We start from the raw sequence: 20,540 nt of genomic DNA, 5'->3' as shown, positions 1-20,540 counted from the left end.
TTAAAAATAAGTCACCTTATTTTTAAGACTTTAGCCTGGAACTCATGAGGTAGGCTAGGCTAGCCCAGAGCCCTAGTGAGTCAGCCACCTGTCTCACCTCTTCTGCACTCAGGTTACAAGGAAGTGCAGGCCACCAAACCTATGTTCTTAAAAAGGTTCTGAGAATCGAACTCTTGTCCTTGCAAACTGATAGCTATTTTCTCAGTCGTAGTTTTTTTTTTTTTTTAAGAATATATACACGTTTTATAAGCATCAAATCTCTGAAATATACAGGAAACCGGTAATGTTATTTCCTAGAGGGAGGTGACCTGGGGAGAGAGGTGGGCTAGAAGGCTAGTGTGACATTTATACCAAATAAATTCTGTATATGGAACAAGCATCAGCTCCAGGGACAGATCTGACTAGGAGTGGCAAGGGGATGAAGACAGACAGACGGAAAAGCGGGGTATCCGGTGGACTGGGCCCTGTGACGGAAAGCCTCAGCACCCTGTAGCTCACTCTGTTGAAGGTAGGCTCCTGCACACAGCTGAACAGAGAGGTGGCATTGTCACAGACAAGAAAGGAGGCAGTGTTTATGGTATACACCTGGATCAAGGAGACAGCGTTAGCTAATCTCAGAACAGCCTCTATGACGGAAATACCCAGGGAGAACGTTATGGGCACATTTCTGCATGGTCAACATCCATGTTAACCACAGAAAGGCTTGGGATCCCTCTGAGCCTGCGCCGTGGGAAGAGGCTCTCCTATGGGTCTGAGGCTAAGGGGTCTATGACGTGGCTGTGCTCATGTCTGGTACACGTCCACTCAGACTTCGTTCATGGGAATCTTACTCAGCTCCCCACAACTGTTAGCCAGCTTGTCCCAGGGATTGTTCCTGTCCCCAGTGCTGGGTTTACAGCCAACACTTTTTTTTTTAAAAAAAAAGATTTATTTATTTTATGTATGTGAGTACACTGTCGCTGTCTTCACCAGAAGAGGGCATCAGATCCCACTACAGATGGCTGTGAGCCACCATGTTGTTGCTGGGAATTGAACTCGGGACCTCTGGGAGAGCAGTCAGTGCTCTTAACCACTGAGCATGGTGGTCCTCTCCAGCCCTACAGCCAACACTCTTATCCTCATGCTCGTAAGCACTTTATCCATTGTACCATCTGGCCAGCCCTCAAATTATTCAAGCCTACTTTTCGTTATGCGTGTGTAAGTGCGCATGCCAGCGCGCATGTGGAAGTCAGCCGATGATAACCAGTGGGAGCTGGTTCTCTCCTCCACTGTGTGGGTCCCAGACCCTGAACTCAGGTCCTGGCCTCAGTCAGGTGCTCACACCTACTCAGCCACCTCAGCAGCCCCCTCTAATTTTTTCAAAATAAAAAAGTAACACTGATGTTGTATCTTTAATTTTCCATTTTTATTTTAAGCGATCACCTACATTCTAGTGATTAAATTTAAGAGATATGTACCCATTAATCAGATTTATTATCAATTCAATTTGAAGGCAATTTTAATAGTTTATATTCATATCTGAGATTGTTTAAGCTTTCTCATGGAGAAAAAGAAACCAGGCAGCAGCTAGAGCTGCAACCCAAGTTTTCTTCTGCTCATCCTTAGGCATTTGTACTGTGTGGACCGAGTGACTGGGGCCAGGTCTTCTTTCTATGAAACAGAGTCTTACTGTGCAGCCCTCGCTGGCCTAGAACTCACTGTGTAGACCGGCTGCTGCCTCCTAAGATCTGAGACTAAAGGTGTGGACTGCGGTGGCCTGGCTGCCCAGCTGCCCGGCCTCTAAGCTAAGGGTTGTGGTCTTTCACCCACTGCTCGATCCACTTTGAGATTTGGTTGATATTGTCCTCTAGCTGCTCTGGCTCGTTACTGGGCAGCTGATGCACAATTTCTTCTTTGTAAGATGCCATGGCTTCTTCATAGAGAACTTGAAAAATCTCACACTGAATATTATCTTGTAGTTTCTTCTCGTGATAACCCCTGGAAGGCAAAGAGAGGTTAAGCAAACACAGTAGCATTAACTATAGCTTCGGGAACAACCTAGAAACTGGACACTTTTGGATATATCAAAATTTACACAGAAATCCTTCTCATACTCTCTCCATGCAGAGGAAACAGACTAGCATGTATGAGAGACTTCTCGACATGAGGGCTAAACTGGGAATTATGAGACTGCCATTTAGGCTTATCTAGATCAAGTGCTAATTGATTGCTGCTCAAATAATTACCAATCAACTGGACAATAAACAAATCCCTACCTCAAGCCAGATTCTTTTTTTTTTTTGGAGCGACTCGATTCTTTAAAGATTTATTTATTTATTTTATGTATAGCATTCTGCCTGCATATGTGACTGCAGGCCAGAAGAGGGCACCAGATCTCTTTACAGATGGTTGTGAGCCACCATGTGGTTGCTGGGAACTGAACTCATGACCTCTGGAAGAGCAGTCAGTGCTCTTAACCACTAAGCCATCTCTCCAGCCCCTCAAGCCAGATTCTTGGCTAGGAGATAAATAAAAAGATCCACGGCAAGGATTTATGATAAAGACAGATAGTGCATAGTGCACACAAGAGGAAAGCGTGGAATATCACCCATCAATTGGATAACTCGGCATAAAATTGCCAATCTCAAAGGTAATAAAAGTAACTTACATAATGTTTAGGCAGTATATAGACCAACTAAATCCCCAGTTACAAGTTAAGGGCCAGAGGACCACCACATAGTACCCCTCTGTCAAAAGCTACCAGGCCCATTTGGAGCCTTTGACAAAAATAAGTTTTATTACAGTTTATTACCCGAAGAACCAGTCTGACTGCATTTTGTTCCTGGAAGTCCTTTTGAGCTGGGATCGAGGGTGTGTGTCACAACGCCTGGCACATACTGTGTTAATTTTCAAAAGCTTTCCACTGTTGGTATGGTGATAATTTGAATGGACAGGATTTAAACACAGAATACCAGTGGTTGGTCCTTTTCCTAGGAAAGGCTTGTACAGAGGATAAAACATGATAGTTTCGGTTGAAGCTGGACAGTGTTGGTGCATGCCTTTATTCCCATCACTCAGGAGGCAGAGGCAGAGAGGCAGAGAGGCAGAGAGGCAGAGAGGCAGAGAGGCAGAGGCAGAGGCAGAGGCAGAGGCAGAGGCAGAGGCAGAGGCAGGTGATAGGAGTTCAAGGCCAGCTTGGTCTACAGAGTGAGTTACAGGAAAGACAGGGCTACACAGTCTTGGGGAAGATAACATTCAGTTGAGGTATTCTGTTACTCAGGAAGTACTTACCTGGGCCTTACAAATGTCTCTGGCTGAGTATAACCATATCCACAGACTTAGCTTACAGAGATCAAATAAAGCTTTTCAAACAGTCTTCTCACAGTAGTATCAGGCAACCTCATGAACCTGAATAAAATCTATTTGTTTCAAGAACGTCAGTGTTTCTTCTTCCCCTTACCTTGTTTCAAGTCGTTTGTACAATATACCATTGTCTGTCCTCAACACGAACACTATATGGAACCAGCGTTCAGGAAAGAAATCACAACCGTGGTAATCAACGATCACGCCGCCCTCTGTCATCTGAGGCTCTAACTCGTCCACAACCTGGAACGAACAAACACAAATACCATGAAGATGGGAGTGAGTCTGCCCGTGTGCCCGGCAGATGTGCCCTCGGCTCATGGTACTTACCCTGTCCTCATCTAGGATGGGGCAGCCATACTCCTCGTCATAGCCATCGTACAATTGCCCTGCAAGAGAGTTACAGGAGCTCGTTAGTTAGTGCTTCCTACGTTGCTTTCACTGACTTAACTCTAGATGTGAGGAAACCCATCGATGATTTCTTCAGATCAAGAAAGGGCACTGATACAATGAGTGACGGATGGTTAACACACATCAAGGGCCAAACGGAAAACTGGATCTTACCTATTAGGAAACCTGGGCTGCAACATATCTCAAACTTAATTTGTTTGTGCTCTAGTCACGTGATGCAGACCAACCTGGCTTTGAACTAGGAACCCTCTGGTCTCATCCTCTGGATGACAGGATGTGCCACAAAGCCCCAACTCATATCAAACTTTTACATTGCCCAGAGGTGGTGAGACACGCCTTTAATTCCAGCACTTGGGAGGCGGGCACATCTCTATGAATTCAAGGCCAGCCTGGTTTACAGAGTGAGTTCCAGGACAGCCAAGGCTACACAGAAAAACCCTGTCTCAAAACAATAAATAAATAAATAAATAAATAAATAAATAAATAAATATTTTAGTTTTAAAATTGTGTGTATTATTCTTGAGGCCAGAAGTCTTGAACTGTAACTGGTACTCTGGGTTGCCGGCTGTAAGCCATGAGGTAGTTCCTAGAAGCTTAACTCTGGCCTTCTAAAAGAGCAGAATGAACTCTTAACCACTAAGCCATCTCTCTAGCCCTAAATACATGGGGATGGGAGGGGTTTTCAAGACAGGGTTTCTCTGTCCTGGAACTCACTCTGCAAACCAGACTGTTCTCCACCTCAGAGATTTGTCTGTCTCTGCCTCTTTGCCTACCAAATGCTGGATTAAAGGTATGACCAACACAGCCTGGTCCAAACACTTTCTCTTAAAAGGTTTCCCTCCATCCCCCCCTTTAAGTACGCTGTAGCTGTCTGCAGACACCAGAATAGGGCATCGGATCCCATTACAGATGGTTGTGAACCACCATGTGGTTGCTGGGATTTGAACTCAGGACCTCTGGAAGAGCAGACAGTGCTCTTAACCACTGAGCCATCTCTCCAGCCCCCACCTCCATCCCCTTTTAAGACAGGGTCTCACTCTATCTCTTGCTGGCACTGAACTCAAGAGATGCACCTACCCAGTCCTCTTGAATGACTACTGTGCACGAAGCCCTGGATTTGATAAACCAGGCATTTTATCAAAGCACTCAGGATAATCAGGAGTTCAAGGTCATTCTTAGCTACTAAGCAAGTTTTAGGCCAGCCAGGGATAAAAAAGACTGTCTCCAACCCAGAACAAAGGACAGAGAAGACGACAGATCAGGGCTGTTGGGAACAGAGCTCAGTGGTTGCATGCTTGCCCAACACGTGCGTGGCCCTGCCCTTGGTCCCTACTACTGAATTAAGGGGTGGGGGGCATTACACTAAATGTTAGAACTTTCAACAACTCACAGGTAGTTTCAGGAGAGATGTTGTTTCAGTAGGTAAGGCAGATAACCTCATTCTAACTGCAATCTAGACTTAATTATACTGCGGCCACTATAAGCACATGATATATAGTCAAATTCTTATCTATTTCCTCATATTTTGTTACAGGTTGCAATTGAGGGTGAATTTATCTCTCTTGCACCCGGTGAGACTTCTGTCTTCCTGGGATAAATACTCAGTTTGCAGAACATAAGTCTGAAAAAACAACCCCATAAGTTGCCTTGGCGTGAAAGACTTGATAAACAGCGATGCTGCTTCTTCCTTTCCTTGCCAACATCACCGAGTGCTCAGGACATGGAAGGGCAGGGCATCCCTGATCACGTAAACAAGGCATCTGAGGCCATCAGCTGCAGCGGCCAAAGGATGCGGTCTTAGGAACTAAATCCCTGTCCTGTACGGAAGTGGTACCTTTCTCATTGCTGGACCTACTCCGTCTCAAACCCAGGGCAAATGGCTAGCTGAACACCCTGAACCAGGTAGGGAGTGAGGGATGCTGGGGGAAGCTGGAGACCTGGTCCACTTTGATAATGTTAGATAGGCACCTCCGTTAGCCATTTGTCCTGGGTTTGAGACTTAACTGAAAATACCTGACTCCTGCTTTCAGGAGATGTCTACCCTCTTGGAGGCAGGGAAGGTGAGGAGTAGGGGGTCTGGGGTAGGGGAGCTTGCATCTGCCACGCTTCACATGGTGACCAGCAGGAAGTAGAGGGGAGGCAGTAACTGTCAAGGAGAGTCCCCAGCACCTCGGCCACCTAGGCTCTAACTCTTAAAAGTGTCACACACTCAGTGTCCCTGTATGGAACATAAATCTATGGGGCGAAAGAGAAGGCATTTGGTTACGAGCATGGAGTGCTCCCGGGGGACCACAGCTTTTTCCAGCACCCACATGGGCAGCTTACAACTGCCTGCAACTCCAACCTCAGGGGGCCAGATGCCTCTGGCCTCTGTGGGTACTCGAATTCACAAGTACATACAGACACGTACACACAATTAAGAATAATAAAAATAAATCTTTATTACTATTTCTTAAAAAGAAAAAAGTGCTCTATCTGCATGCACACCCGATAGGCCGCAAGAGGGCATCGGAATGCACAGATGGTTGTGAAGTACCTTGTGGTTGCTGGAAATTGAATGAACTCAGGAAGAGCAGCCGGTGCTCCCAACCACTGAGTCATCGCTCCAGCCCCCCTTTATTATTATTTTAAGTCGAAAACAGTCAACTATGAAGTAAACACCTTCAATCTTGCCTTTCAGGATCCAGTGAGAACTTTTCTCAAACTCCCAAATACGTCAGATTCAAATGATAACAGATGGAATTTAGGAGGAATCGTGCTTAAGTTGTACACGAATTAACTACACTAGAAGCTCACAAAGATGGTAACCGGTGTGTTCTGTCATAGCTCCTAGCTGATGACTTCTCCCTTGTAAAAGTAACTTTTATTCTCCTGGAGTAAATGTAGTGCGAGGCATACTGCCGCTGTCTGCTAACCTAGGCCTAGTCCTAGAAGCTTCTAGCCTCCATACAATCTTATCCAAACCTAGAATGTTTCAGCCTCTGAGACTTAGTACTGAATAAGCTCACCCCTTCCTAGTTCTTTCTGAACATGACCTGGCTGGTTCAACACAGCTGTTCGGGCTCAAACCGGTCTCCAAGCTGATTTGATCCTGCTTCTCTCAGCCTCTGACTGAATGGGTCTGCTTGGCCTCATACTTACTTTGGCCGTCTGTTCTCATCTTCTGGCTCCTTCTCATTCCCTGGCTTGTCTGTCTTCACTTGTGTCTAGCTTGTTCTCTGTCTGCATCCTGTCTCTGTAAAAACTCTCTGGGTGACACTGGCTCCTTTCTTCTCTCTTTCTATAAGTAGCCTCCCTTTTCTCTCTATTCTCGTGAGAGTTGACCATATCTTAATGTCAAATCTTTCTGATTTGTCCCTTTGCAACTTGACTGCTTTCAAACATGGGTACTTCCTTCTACAAATAACTTTACCTCATTGTTTGCAATTAAAGGTGCGTGCTACAGGCTGAGCCAACTAGAACGTTTTGTTTTCCCAGTAAATAACACAATCTTGAGATTCACACTGTGATCAAATATCCTGTAACACTCTGTTTTATATCCTGACAAACCTTTCTCATCTACTTCAGGTCTGCATTGCAAGGAGAGACTGGACTCTCGGTGACCATAGTAAGAGTGGACAGTTACCCAAAAGAACTCAGGACTATATTCTGGGTCACTCAAGTGTCTTGCTGTTTCATTTTGTTTGTAATCCAGTTTTACCTGATTAGTTTTCTGCTATGGCACAAAGCAAGCACCACTCAGAATTGGCAGGGTAGGACAACAATGTTTCTCTTTTTTTTCCCAAGACAGGGCTTCTCTGTGTACCCCTGGCTGTCCTAGAACTTGCTCTATAGATCAGGCTGGCCTCAAACTCAGAGATCCGTACTACTGCCCTGCTGACATCACTTATTTTTCTAAGGTATGGGCATATCCTGTCAAATCTTTCTCTGACTTGTCACTAAGTTTGGGACTCAACAAGACAAGTCTGACGAGTGGGAATCATTATCTTATTGATTTTATCTCCATCCAAGGCTTTCTCCTGGTTTTCATGGGCACCAGGCATGCACGATGGTGCAGACTTCACACACAGACAAAACACCCATACTCATAAGCATTTTTAAAAAATTATATGCTGCTTAAAAATTAGATATATGTAGTAAAATTGACCCCTAGAATTTGAATTTAATTTATTGTGAAGTTTTAAAGTTTTTCTTAAAGGTTTAATGTCTGCCTCCATGTACCTCTGAACCAGAGGACTCCCTGGTGTCCAGAAGCCAAAGTGGGCAATGAATCCTCTGGAGCTGGAGTTACAAACAACCATGAGCTATGTGAGTGCTCAGCCCCAAACCCCGGTCCCTAGGAAGACCAGGCAGTGCTCCTAACTGCTGAGCCAACTCTCCAGCCTCCTTTGACAGAGATGAAGGCTCTAATTTTTAAAAAGATGATTGTATGTGAGCACACTGTTGCTCACACCAGAAGAGGGCATCAGATCCCATTACAGGTGGTTGTGAGCCACCATGTGGGTGCTGGGAATTGAACTCAGGACCTCTGGAAGAGCAGCCAGAGCTCTAACCACTGAACCACCTCTGCACACCCTAATCTTTTAAAATTGTCTGTATATGGTATGTGTTGGAGAATATGTGGAGATCAAAACAAATGTGAGTCTTCACACTTGTGTGATTTACCTGCTGAGACATCTTTGGTCTCCAAAATATACAAAATATATACGACAGTTTTGTTTTGTTTTCTTCTTCCTCCTCCAAGACAGGGTTTCTCTGAGTAGCCCTGGCTCTCCAGGAACTCACTGTAGACCAGGAAGGCCTTGAACTCAGATCCACCAGCTCCTGCTTCCGAGTGCTGGGACTAAGTGTGCGCCAATGAAGGATATTTTCCATCATGTAAACATATGTTAATGAAACGGTGTAATATAAACTTCCAAATACTCATTTCAAAAACTTTTATCAAAGAACCTGTACTAGTTATCGAAGGGATAATAAGGACGCACTAGTGAACAGGATATATAGAGTTCCTTCCCTGAAATTTATAATAAACTGGAGATGGCAAGTAAGTCTAGAAACTGGAGCGTTGCTAGGGGAGAAAATGGACGGGTACCTAACATGACCTCAAGATGTTATGGGAGCCTTAGAAGTAGCGTTGTATCTGTGGGTGTGAGTACCTGTGCAGATCAGGACACTGGGTGCCTTTCTCTATTGCTCTTAGCCCTACTTCTGGAGCCAGGGCTTCTTACTAAATGAAGCTCACTGTTTGGGATTGGTCGGCTGGCCAGCCAGCTCTCAGACCCACCCCCTCCAACCACCAACAGTGAGGTTACACCCTGCTTTACCTTGTAGCTGCAGGGTATAAGTTCTTACCCACAGAGCTATCTCCTAGAGAGGAAGCCATTTCTAGGCAGAGAATGGGAGTTAGCTAGAAAAGAGGTAGGTAGAGAGAAGTGCAGAGACTGTTTTCACCAAACTAAGCAAGATAATCAGAGATAGAGACTAGGAATGGGCTGGGTGTGGTGGTGAACGCCTTTAATCCCAGCACTCAGCAAACCGGCGGGAGATCTGTGAGTTCAAGGTGGGTCAGCTGGGCTGACATAGTTCCAGGATACCCAGGACTAGTGAGAATGAGACCCTGCCTCAAAATCTAAAGACACTGGGGCAAGTAGTAGCACAGTAGATGTAATGACAAAGGCTGTGAAAATTTCAAGCTGAGGGGAAATTGTTTTGGAAAACATAACTGCCAAAGTACCAAGAATCAAACTGATAAATGACAATTTTATTTTTTATGCATAAAGGTCGATGAAAAACCATTACTAGTTCTAGTAAAACTGAACATTTCAATCCAAAAGTATAGTAAGTGTACGTATTAAATACCACTTTCTAAAGTACAGCTTTAAAACAGCTAACATGCTTTTTCAATTTCAGTACAATGGATCCAAGACCAAGAATACAGTTACATGCGACAAGGCTAGATTACAAATTATCATAGTCATCATCATCATCATCATCGTCATCATCTTCTTCTTCACGTTTTCTTTTGAGTGCGTTTGCTGACTCATTGGCTGTATTTTGTGACACCATATTAGTAGTAATAAGAATGTTTTTGGACCCAATTAATGATGGATTAATAAGAACATTCTGAACTGCTGGTGTTGCAGGAATGGAAGCCTTTACAGCCGGGGACTGGGAAGCAGGCATCTGTACTGTAAACCTCTGCCCTGTGAGGGACATTGGAGTGCCTACTTTAGTTGACACAGACATGGCTTGTGGAGTTGGTGTGCCTAGTGTGGGAGTACTAGGTCTACTAGAAACTGAACCAACACTTAACCTTGGAACCGTTATTCTTCCTGCAGGAGTAGGTGCCTTTTTTTGTAAAGACTTAAGCCTATAGTTTGGAGCAGTTAAGCAGTATCTATCAGGTGGCAATCTAGGACCTGAATATGGCTTGATCAAAGGCAAAGGGGTTTGATTTCTTTGCCTTGCAATATCTAATAAAAAATCTCTCGGGGGAGGAGAAGTGAAAGACGGGTCAGCCCGGCACTGGATTGCAAACCGGAAATCATCTGAATCAACAGTAGGTTTCTTAGCATGGCTTGAGTAAATTTTAGCATCATCTAGAATTGTGGTCACATATCGGAAGGCAAACTCCAGCATCTGATTTATAACTCTTGGCTCATACTCTGTAATCCCCATATCCTTCAGGATTTGTGCCATCATCTGTGCGTCTTTCGGCATGCTCTTGGGAGACGCCATCTTGCCAGACTCCATGATATCCGGTGATCAGACTTTAGGTCATTTAAAAAAAATATGGAAATTAGATCAAACCGAAATAGTCACTTTAGTAGCAACTGTTAGGAATTTAAAATTCTCAAATGTGTTAAAACTTTTAAAAATATATTTAAAATATAAAACAAATCTTTTTCTTTAATTAAGCATATTTAAACTTCCCTTTGCTTAAATATGAAATTCCTTCTCTGAAATGTGGATATAAAAAGGATGACACAAATAAGTTAAATAATAAAAGATTAGGGGAAAAAAGGGGTAAGTAAGTAAAAAATAACACTTTAGACTACATGCAGTGAGTCTGGGCATGCAACTGTCCAAGTGACTTTTAAAAAGTAATATGATAGTCATATCCTAATTGAGTTCAATATAATGATATTGAGAGAGATAAATATAATTCTCATACATTTAAAATCACCCAAACCTTTGTGTCTGCTGAGCCCACAGCATTTTCCCTCTTCCTCATATTCAGAGCTTATCTATCCAGTCTCCCGACAAACTGTCCCAATTTTTACTATTCTCAATAATGCTAGTTATTTTGGGCTAGGGAAGGGAAAATGTCCAAAATAACTATGTCATACTACTATCTATTATACATGTGATTTTCTTTCTCAGGCCCCTAGCAGAATATAATCACTCATTGCCAGGACCCTCTAGCAACACTTCACAGTCCTAACACTCTACTATACCTGACTTAAAAACAGAAATGCAACATCAAAGAGACTCTTACCTTCCCGAGCTAGATCTCCCACATTAACGTACTTCAGGCCTGATCTTGATGCAAGTTCTTTGCCTAGTGTGGTTTTTCCAACCCCTGGTGTACCTGTAAGAGAAGCCACAGAAAAATGCTGTTCAAATCCTACTTACTACATGTCAGCCGTCTTCTGCCCTTACAGTTCTTAGATGGTATAAAATTTTTCCTAATTAGCAATCATATATGAATATACACCATGAACTAATAAAAATTCCCCAGAAAGCCTGGTAGGGTGGTGCACGCCTTTAATCTCAGCACTTAGGGTGGAGGCAGGTGGGTCAATCTGTGACTTCAAGACCAGACTAGGCTGGTTTCAGGACAGCCAGGGGCACATAGCAAGACCCTGTCTCAAAACCAAACCAACCAAAAATTCTCCAGAAATTACTGGCTATTAGTGTCAGGACCCTAATCTCCAGGGATAAGACTCCAACAATTCTGATGCCAATCCTGCCTGCCAACACATAAAATTCCCAGCATAAAATCAGGCACTTCAGGGGTTGGGGATTTAGCTCAGTGGTAGAGCGCTTGCTAGGCAAGGCCCTGGGTTCGGTCCCCAGCTCCAGAAAAAAAAAAGAAAAAACAAAACAAACAGACAAAAAAAAAAAAACAGGCACTTCGCTTACATTATCATTTGCTGCATTAACAAAACCTTAAAAACATTCAATGGAAAAAATATAAGAGGTATGAGAAATATTACTACTATTTACACTAGTAACTTCCCCAGAGGGAACTACTGTAAACCAGTTTCTTACTCAACTTTCTATGAGTTTGTTTGTGTATGTCTACAGGATACTTGGGATGCATTTAAATATGTGTGCACATACACATTGTATATATCCACAGCATAGGTACCCAGTTGTATAAATGGCACTATACATTGTTCTTTGCTTTTCTGCCTTTATAGCTAATACCCTTTTAAGACAATCAAATGCATAATGTTCAAACTTAAAATTACTTAAGTCAATTTGAACATTATAAGTAAAAATCACGACTCTACATTCTCATCCTGTTCAATCTTATATGTCTCTCTCTCTCTCTCTCTCTCTCTCTCTCTCTCTTTTTCCATACATAGGGCTGGCCTTTGACATATGCCACCCCAGCTAGTCTATGTAAGTTCTGGGGATCCAACCCAGGGTTTCCTGCCTACTAGTTATGATGCTACTAGATGCTACAACTTAATATTTCTAATTAAAGCTCCGAAACCTTCCCCCTGCCCCCCACGATCAGCTCCAGATCACCACAAACGTCCACAAACGCTCAGAAACCTCAACACTAAAACAACAACAAAGCCTGTGGCGCGAACGGAACTAAGTAACAGTTAACTAGTCACTTCTCTTCACAGGCATCCCAAAATCATCTACCGAAACCTCTTGGGAAGTGTTTCTCAGAAGCAAACGGGGCATTAAAAAAGAAAAGAAAATGGGTGGCGATCAGGAAGGCCCAAGGGCTGGGGCACCCACCATTACCACCATCACCTAACGGCTAAAAACTGCCTCACAGCACCCCGATTTAAAAAAAACCCTAGCCCGACCGCGACAAAGGATCAGCAGCGGGTCCTCCAGGCAAAGATACCAGATTGACAAAGGCTAAATGTCTCCCGGGGCGGCGGGGCAACGGAGCAGGAGCCGGCCGCCGCTCTCCTCCTCGTCGCCGCGGCGCGTCTGGCCAACCGAACCTCCGCCTCCCCCGCTCCCCCTACCCCCTCCCCCAACGGTCGCGAGCGCCGGGTCCTGACGCGACCACCACACGGCACGCCGCGCGGCCTGAGGAGCCCCGAGGCCGAACACCCAGCGCCCCACCGGACCTCACAGCGCTCGACAAACCCCGGCCCGGCCTGGCCCAGCCCCGCCGCGCGCCCTAACCGGTGAGCAGGATGTTCGGAAGCTTCATAGTACTCCTTCACACGCAGCCAGCGCCTCGGCTCACGCGCTCTCCAGGGAGGAGCCGGAAAGGGCGGGCGGGCGCGTGCGCCCGCGGCTAGGTTCCCTCGAGGCCCTTCGCGGTGCTCACACGCACTTAGGACCCCCTTGGCTCGCACCAATGACTCCCCGGCCTCGGGAGGTACACTTCCACCGAATGGGGGCAAAGCACGGCGCCAAGTCTGGCCTGCGTTTCGGGTCAGGCAGTGCGCTGGACGCCTACGTCACTCGCTCGCCTGCCGGCCCCTCCCCTCCGGTGCGTCGCGTAAGCGCCCGCAGTAAGGAAGGTCCCCAGGAGGCGGGCCGCCCTAGAAGCCTGCGGCTGAGCTGGGAGGGCTGGGCGGTTACCCTTCCACACTACAGCCTGGCTTCCTTCACATCTTTCCGCCCGCGAGGGGACGCAGCTCCCAGAAAGTAAGGAGGACGACGCTTCCGCTTTTCTTATTAATGTCCTAGAGGCGTGAGACCCGCTTCGTCTTCACGCCTACCTGGGCTGTCCTCCGGACCCGCCCTCCAATATGGACTAATGTAGGATGTAGGTGAGGAGCCCTGGCCTGGAGCCATGGTGCGATGTGTCAGCTCCGTTCTCTGTTGATTGCACAAACACCTAGGACTGATGTGTCCCTCTCCCCTGCGCAGTGTATGAGGTGGAGGTGGATCGGCTAGGGGTAGTCTTGAAGTTCTCGTTTATCTCCAGAGTAATTTACGAGCCTGGTATTTATCATCAGAGACAGTTGGTTTTTTATCCAAGGTGGTGATTGTCAGTCTTGTTTTCAAAGAGCCCCGACCGTTGAGTATCTTTTATTTCGACAAGTATAATTTCTTAAGCAGACGTTTTTGTATCCTTTTAAAACGTCAGGCCCTAATCCTAAATTATAAGGGGAAGAGCATTTGTTATATTAGGTGGGAAAGATTTTAGCGGGTGGGCTTGTGTGTACCTACAACTCTAAAATAGACCAGTGCACTTCCGGTTTATCCGAAGTGACTGATGAGTCTTACTTCATTGTCTTTTTTCCTTTTTCTTAAGTTGTAAATACACTGTACTTTGCAGCGTGATATGAAATAAGAATTTAGGCATAAAAATGCTTATATGGGATTATTTTTTCTTTATAACAGAAGGTAAGTGCACAAATATGTGGCTTTTCTGTTTCATTCTTTGGAGTTTATATGAAAACCTTTTTACTTATACCATCCTACCACAAATAGATTATCTGATACAATTGTAATCATTTAAAATTTCTTAAAGATTTTAACATCTTTTTTTGAGTCCACATTACATGGTTGATTATGTATTTTGATATTGATCAGTATTAATCCTGTATTTATAGTTTTTCCTAATTTGTGATGTTTTTCTTTTTTCCACCAAGGTGAATTATACTTCAACATACTCTAAATTGTATGCTACTGATGGGAACTGTTAAAGTTTATAATGTCAGAAACTTTCCTTAGACCAAAGGTGTCTTCTACAAAGGTATGACATACATAGAATGGCATGTAGTAGTCACCTAAAGAGAACCACAAAAGTTTGTTCTCAGTGCTTTATGCCTGTCAAAGTAGTGATGGTCCAGCGTGTGCTGCAGTTAGTGATCTGAAGTCTGGTAAGCCGAAAAACAGCTGTAACCACGACCATTGAAAAGTCACTTTTTTTCCTTCCTTCCTTCCTTCCTTCCTTCCTTCCTTCCTTCCTTCCTTCCTTCTTTTCTTCCTCCCTTCCTTCCTTCCTTCCTTCCTTTTTTATTTTTAATTTTTCAAAACCGAGTTTCTCTTTGTAGACCTGGATATCTTGGAACTCACTTGGGAGGCTGGCCTCTGCCTCCCAAGTGCTGGGATTAAGGGCTCGAACCACTATGCCCAGATTTGAAAAAAAAGAATCCCAGTTACAAAGAGTAAACACTCTTGAGACAATCTGTATGTGGTTGTTGGTTACCTTAGCCCCAGGCTCTCCCTGACATTCAGGTTGTCATTTTTCACAAGATAGGAATTTCGGGGGAGTCCAGCCTCATGGAAGAACTCTGGGAGCTGTTTCCCCAAGGGGAACTCTTTTTTTTCTGATTTCATGTAAATTATATAACTTTGCTATTTTTCTTTCTCATGGTAGATAGAAGTAAGAAAACTACAAAATGTATAAAAACATACAAATCGAAATTGTCTTCAGAAAGTTTAGTATTAGATCATTTTCATGCACTTTTAAATAGTTACCAGCCCACATTTCTTCCCATAATCCTTATTTTCACTTCCAGTTTTGGTGTCTATCTCTGAGAGGAACATTATCTAACAAGGAGTTCACAACAGTAATTAAGTCCCCTCCTTTGCTGATATATATCCCTCTTCCTCTCCCACCTCAAAGACTGAAGCCAGGGCCTAGGGATGCCAGTGAGCCTTCTGCTGCTAGACCATGTTGCTAACCTGAGCAGAGGACCCTTAAAGAAAGTGTATTCTTGCTTCTTCCTCCTTAGTCAGGAAGGACATTTCAAAAGCCAGGTGACGTGTTAGATTTTTCTAGATTTATAGTAGAGTATTAAAATCCACTTTTAGGGTGCTGAGATGACTCAGCAGTTAAGAGCTCTTCCCAGAGGACTGGGGTTCAATTCCCAGCATCCACGTGACAACTTAAACTGTCTGTAAGTCCAGTTCCAGTGGGTCTGACACCCTCATGTACCAGACATGCATGCAGGCAAAACACCAATGCACATTTTTTTTTCTTCTTTTTTTTTTCGGAGCTTGGGACCGAACCCAGGGCCTTGCGCTTGCTAGGCAAGTGCTCTCTCTACCACTGAGCTAAATCCCCAACCCCACCAATGCACATTTTAAAAAAAAAAAATCCATATTTAAACTTTTGTTTGATTATAAGTTTCTTGAGGCAGGTTCTCCTATTGTAAACCTGGCTATCCTTGAACCTACTGCTGTCCTCTTTTGTTTCTCAAACACTGGACTTAGAAGCTGGTACTGCTCAGACATTTAGAAAATTTCATTATCTGAAAAACCTTTTCAGTACTGTTATTTTAGGTTAAAATCACTCAATTTGCCATTTTTATATGCATTTATCAAGGTTTTTATTTATTCTTTTTTTTTTTTTTTATTAACTTGAATATTTCTTAAATACATTTCGAGTGTTATTCCCTTTCCCGGTTTCCGGGCAAACATCCCCTTCCCTCCCCCCCTTCCTTATGGGTGTTCCCCTCCCCACCCTCCCTCATTTTCTTTTTTTTAAGACAGGGTTTTTCTGTAGCCCTAGCTCTTCTAGAACTTGCTTTGTAGACAAGGCTGGCCTTGAACTCAGAGATTTCCGCCTGCCTCTCCCTCCCAGACACTGGGAATAAAGGTGTAGCACCAGTACCACCCAGCTTTTACCAAGGTTTTTAAAGAAAAAGTGATACAGGGAGCTGTGGTGAGGGAGCAGTTTCTATGGACTTCTCCGTTCCGATGGCCCCAATATTCTTGTCCTAGATAGCTCTGTGAAAAACCTTCCCCGGAAAGCCTGTCTCACTTACCCATGCATTGAAAAGAAATTCAGTGCAGCCATAACCACCAGGTTGAGCATCAGGATTCTTCACCTGTATTTTTACAAAGTCTTAAGATAAATATGGGGTGTGGTGGCACATGCCTTTAGTCAGAGGTAGAGGCAGAGTCGCTGAGTTTGAGGCTAGCCTAGTCTACAGAGTATGTTCCTGGATAGCCAGGGCTACATAGAGAAGCAAAAAAAAGAAAAAAAAATTGATATGGATTGTATCTGTATGAATGTATGAAATGACTCTTAGTTTGTGAATATTCGTGTGTGTGTGTGTGTGTGTCTGTGTATGTAGTACACAGATAGGTATGTACAACACACATAGGTATTGTAATGTAAGTGTCTTACTCAATCACTTCTCTACCTTTGAGATAGGGTTTCTCACTATACAAGGATTTATCCTGGACTAGACTGGCTGACTATCAGGAATCTTCATGTTTGGTATCACATGAATATGTAACACACATACATTTTTTTTTTTTTTTTCTTTTCTTTTTTTCTTTTTCCTTTTTCTTTTTTTTCGAGCTGGATAACTTTGTGAAGGTCAGCTAAATTCCAACCCCACACACACATACATTTTTACATGGATACTTGAAGGTCAAACTTAAGTCATCATGCATGTGCCACCATCCCTAGCCCAGTTTGTGAATGTCAAATAGCATTGCTTTTTCCATGCAGGAGGATTGAGCCAGGCCTTTGGGCATTAATAGGGAGTGCTGTACTGCTTAGCTGTATCTTGCTCTTTCTGCTTCTTAAATTAAGCACTTTTAATATTTACATTTTAATTGTCTTATTTTATGCACATGGCTGTTTTGGCTGCATGTCTATATGTGGACCACATGTGAGCAGGACCCTGTTTCAGGCAGATAGATAATTTGCAGAACTTTAAGGGCTACAGTCAGAATCTGAAGTAGTTCAGTTGTAGAGGGAATAGATGTAAAAACTGTAGTAATTGTAGTTTTGTTTCTTCTCAGGTAACAGACTGGGTAGATCCGGCATTTGATGACTTTTCAGCGAACACTGCTGTCACCACCATCACCGTTTCATCTCTAAGTTTGAATAACTCCAGTCACAGAAGAAAATACTTGCCCTCCACATTAGAAAGTAACAGATTGTCTGCTAGGAAAAGAGGAAGGCTGCCTTTAGAACAGACTAATGGTCTAGAAACGTCAAAAGAATATCTGTCTGACGATGAGCCATGGGTGGATAAGTATAAACCAGAAACTCAGGTGTGCACTGACTACAAACGTGTCTGCAGTTTAGGATGGATGAGCTTGGATAACAAAGAGGGCATTTTCAGAGTCTTATTTTTAAGAATCTTTTTAGCTTGGCATGGTAGCCCCCGTATTTAATCCCATCACTCAGGAGGCTGGTCAACCTAGTGAATTCAAGGCCAGCCTTAACTACATAGCAAGCCCAGGAAAGCCAGGGCTATATAGAGAGACCCAGTCACAGAATAAGTAAGTAAAATGTAGTAGAGAAGAAAAACCACTGTTTTATCCTTTTTATGTGTAAAGGCTGTGACACTACCAAGTTATTCTATAGTTGTAGCTTCTTTTCTCTGTCTTTACCCTAGACTACATTTACAAATGTAGTACCCTTTCTGTTTCTTCCCCAAAATATATTGCTAGGTTTTTTTTTTTTTAGAAGTTTCATGATAGACAGAAGTACCAAAAAATTACCATGCAGTGTATCAGCATGAGAATAGGGTTTTTCCATAATAGTATAAAACTAAGGGGCTGGGGAGATGCCTCAGCAGTTAAGAGCACTGGCTGCTTTTCCAGATGACCCAGGTGCCATTCTGAGCACTCACAGGACAGCTTACAACATCTGTAACTACAGTTCCAGAGGATCTGATGGCCTCTGAGTGTACCTGGCCTATTGCATTGACATACAAATGTGGGCAAAACACTAATTCTTTTTTTTTTTTTTTACCGGAGCTGGGGACCGAACCCAGGGCCTTGCACTTTCTGGGCAAGCGCTCTACCACTGAGCCAAATCCCCAACCCCCAAAACACCAATTCTTATAAAATGAATAATATAAGAAAATTGAGCTGATGAGATGGCTAAGAGTCCAGGCAGGTACATGATGGAGGAAAGAACAGACTTCTACAAGTTGTTGGCAACTTCCTCAAAGCAAATTAATAAGCATAAAAATATAATAAAGTATAAAATAGAAATAAGCATAAAAGCTTAGTAAAGAAGCATAAATATATTTGAAAGGCTCTATTATAACATAGAACATTACTGTTTTACAAACTTTTTTTTTTATTAACTTGAGTATTTCTTATTTACATTTCGAGTGTTATTCCCTTTCCCGGTTTCTGAGCAAACATCCCCCTAATCCCTCCCCCTCCCCTTCTTTATGGGTTACAAACATTTTTTAATTTATTCATTTATGTGTGAGTGTTTTGTCTGCATGTTTACCACTTGTGTGCTGGTCCACACAGAGGTGGAGAGTATCGAATCCTCTGGAACTAGAGTTAAAAATGGCTGTGGATCACCATGTAGTTACAGGGAATCAACCCGGTCCTCTGGAAGAGCAGCAAGTGCTTTTAACTGTTGAACTATCTCTTCAACCCATCTTGTAACTTTTTTTGTTCACTAAAACATTCATATTAAAAGCTGCTAACAGGCTAAAAATGTTTTGAAATGTTTTTAACCTCAAGTTTTTATCTTAGCATGAGCTTGCTGTCCATAAAAAGAAAATTGAAGAAGTTGAAACCTGGTTAAAAACTCAAGTCTTAGAAGTGAAACCGAAACAGGTAAGTGAATGCATTTAAAATATTTAGTCCTTCATTCTCTGAATTATACAATGCTAATCTTATTTTTCTTCTTCTGTTTTGAGACAAAGTCTCACTATGTAACCCTGGCCGGCCAGGATGGCTTCAAATTAACAAGAGGTCGGCCTGCTTCTGTGTTCAGAATGCTGGGGTTAAAGGTGTGCTCATTATATAGCTCGAGGGAGCTGATCGGGTGTGAACCCTAGGGTGATCTAAATTCATGATGATCCTTCTGCCTCATCCACGCTCAGGGATCAACACGAGCCACCATGCCTGGCAAGAGGCCAGTCTTTATGATCATTTTGTTTATACATCTTCATATTACCTTCAACAACCTGATCTGTTGTTTCCATCCTCTCTAAAAGCCTCAGAGAGGAGCTAGAAGATGATTCAGAGAGCTGGACAACTTGAGTTCAGTCCCTGGGTACCACATGTTATAAGGACAGAATCAATTCCTACAGTTGTCCTTTGACATCATCTTGGGCCACAATCATGCCTCCCCACAGTGAATAACTATAAATGAATGTATTTGTTTGCCTTATTTTTTTTTTTTTTCTTTTCTTTTTTTCGGAGCTGGGGACCGAATCCAGGGCCTTGCGCATGCTAGGCAAGCGCTCTACCACTGAGCTAAATCCCCAACCCTTTGTTTGCCTTATTTTAAAAAACTCCAAGGCTTGAAAGTTTCCCCTTATTTGCCTCCCTCTTCCCATTACGTTCCAACGTCAGCCAAAGGCATATAGTGATCCAGTGGAGTGCTAGTGACTTTAGCATATCTCATTATTTCATAGTATTTCACAGTGAAGCAAGCAGTCAATATACATAGTAGTGGTTTAAAAAAAACTATATCTGGAAAAAGCCCTCATTAATGTTAACTTGAGGTTTTGTTTCACTTCCTTATTCCACAATTATTCTTAGCCCCTCCTTAAAAGGTAGACTATTTTCTCTTCCTCTTTAGAATCTTTAAACACATAGGAAAATAGAAGCATTTGTGTCTCCACAATGTAGCTCTCCTTTTTTTGTAAGTTCTTTATATTAAATTAAAGCTGACTCTAGGT

The 20,540-nt window shown here is 43.3% G+C and overlaps 3 protein-coding genes across 4 annotated transcripts in view; 1 reads left to right on the top strand and 2 right to left on the bottom strand.

Annotated features, from left to right (window-relative positions):
• Positions 1–1,383: 1,383 nt before the first annotated feature.
• Positions 1,384–13,248, bottom strand: Ak6 (adenylate kinase 6). Its single transcript, XM_032898736.1, has 5 exons — positions 13,138–13,248; positions 11,252–11,344; positions 3,673–3,731; positions 3,440–3,585; positions 1,384–1,977 (listed from the first exon to the last, which is right to left on the bottom strand). Exons 1-5 carry the CDS (start codon positions 13,163–13,165, stop codon positions 1,785–1,787), a joined length of 519 nt encoding a protein of 172 aa, XP_032754627.1. The 5' UTR covers positions 13,166–13,248; the 3' UTR covers positions 1,384–1,784.
• Positions 9,494–13,346, bottom strand: Taf9 (TATA-box binding protein associated factor 9). 2 transcript variants are annotated; one of them, XM_032898733.1, is made up of 3 exons: positions 13,138–13,346; positions 11,252–11,344; positions 9,494–10,523 (listed from the first exon to the last, which is right to left on the bottom strand). In XM_032898733.1, the coding sequence occupies exon 3, from the start codon at positions 10,504–10,506 to the stop codon at positions 9,712–9,714; it is 795 nt and encodes a 264-aa protein (XP_032754624.1). In that variant the 5' UTR covers positions 10,507–10,523; positions 11,252–11,344; positions 13,138–13,346; the 3' UTR covers positions 9,494–9,711. The 2 variants fall into 2 exon arrangements, with proteins under 2 accessions (XP_032754624.1, XP_032754625.1); XM_032898734.1 differs by lacking the exon at positions 13,138–13,346 and adding an exon at positions 12,848–12,928.
• A 150-nt stretch (positions 13,347–13,496) lies between these two features.
• The window catches only part of Rad17 (RAD17 checkpoint clamp loader component), a 31,564-nt gene continuing 24,520 nt past the window's right edge, over positions 13,497–20,540 (top strand). Inside the window, exons 1-4 of the mRNA XM_032898737.1 lie at positions 13,497–13,608; positions 14,562–14,665; positions 17,677–17,931; positions 19,384–19,467. Of these exons, the coding sequence (XP_032754628.1) occupies positions 14,624–14,665; positions 17,677–17,931; positions 19,384–19,467 (381 nt within the window). The 5' untranslated portion in view covers positions 13,497–13,608; positions 14,562–14,623. The remainder of the gene's footprint in view (positions 13,609–14,561; positions 14,666–17,676; positions 17,932–19,383; positions 19,468–20,540) is intronic.

The sequence above is a fragment of the Rattus rattus genome, chromosome 3 (genome assembly GCF_011064425.1).
Source record: "Rattus rattus isolate New Zealand chromosome 3, Rrattus_CSIRO_v1, whole genome shotgun sequence".
Lineage (NCBI taxonomy): Eukaryota > Metazoa > Chordata > Mammalia > Rodentia > Muridae > Rattus > Rattus rattus.
Note: the sequence above shows the minus strand (reverse complement) of the source record. Positions and strands in the feature narration are given on the sequence as shown.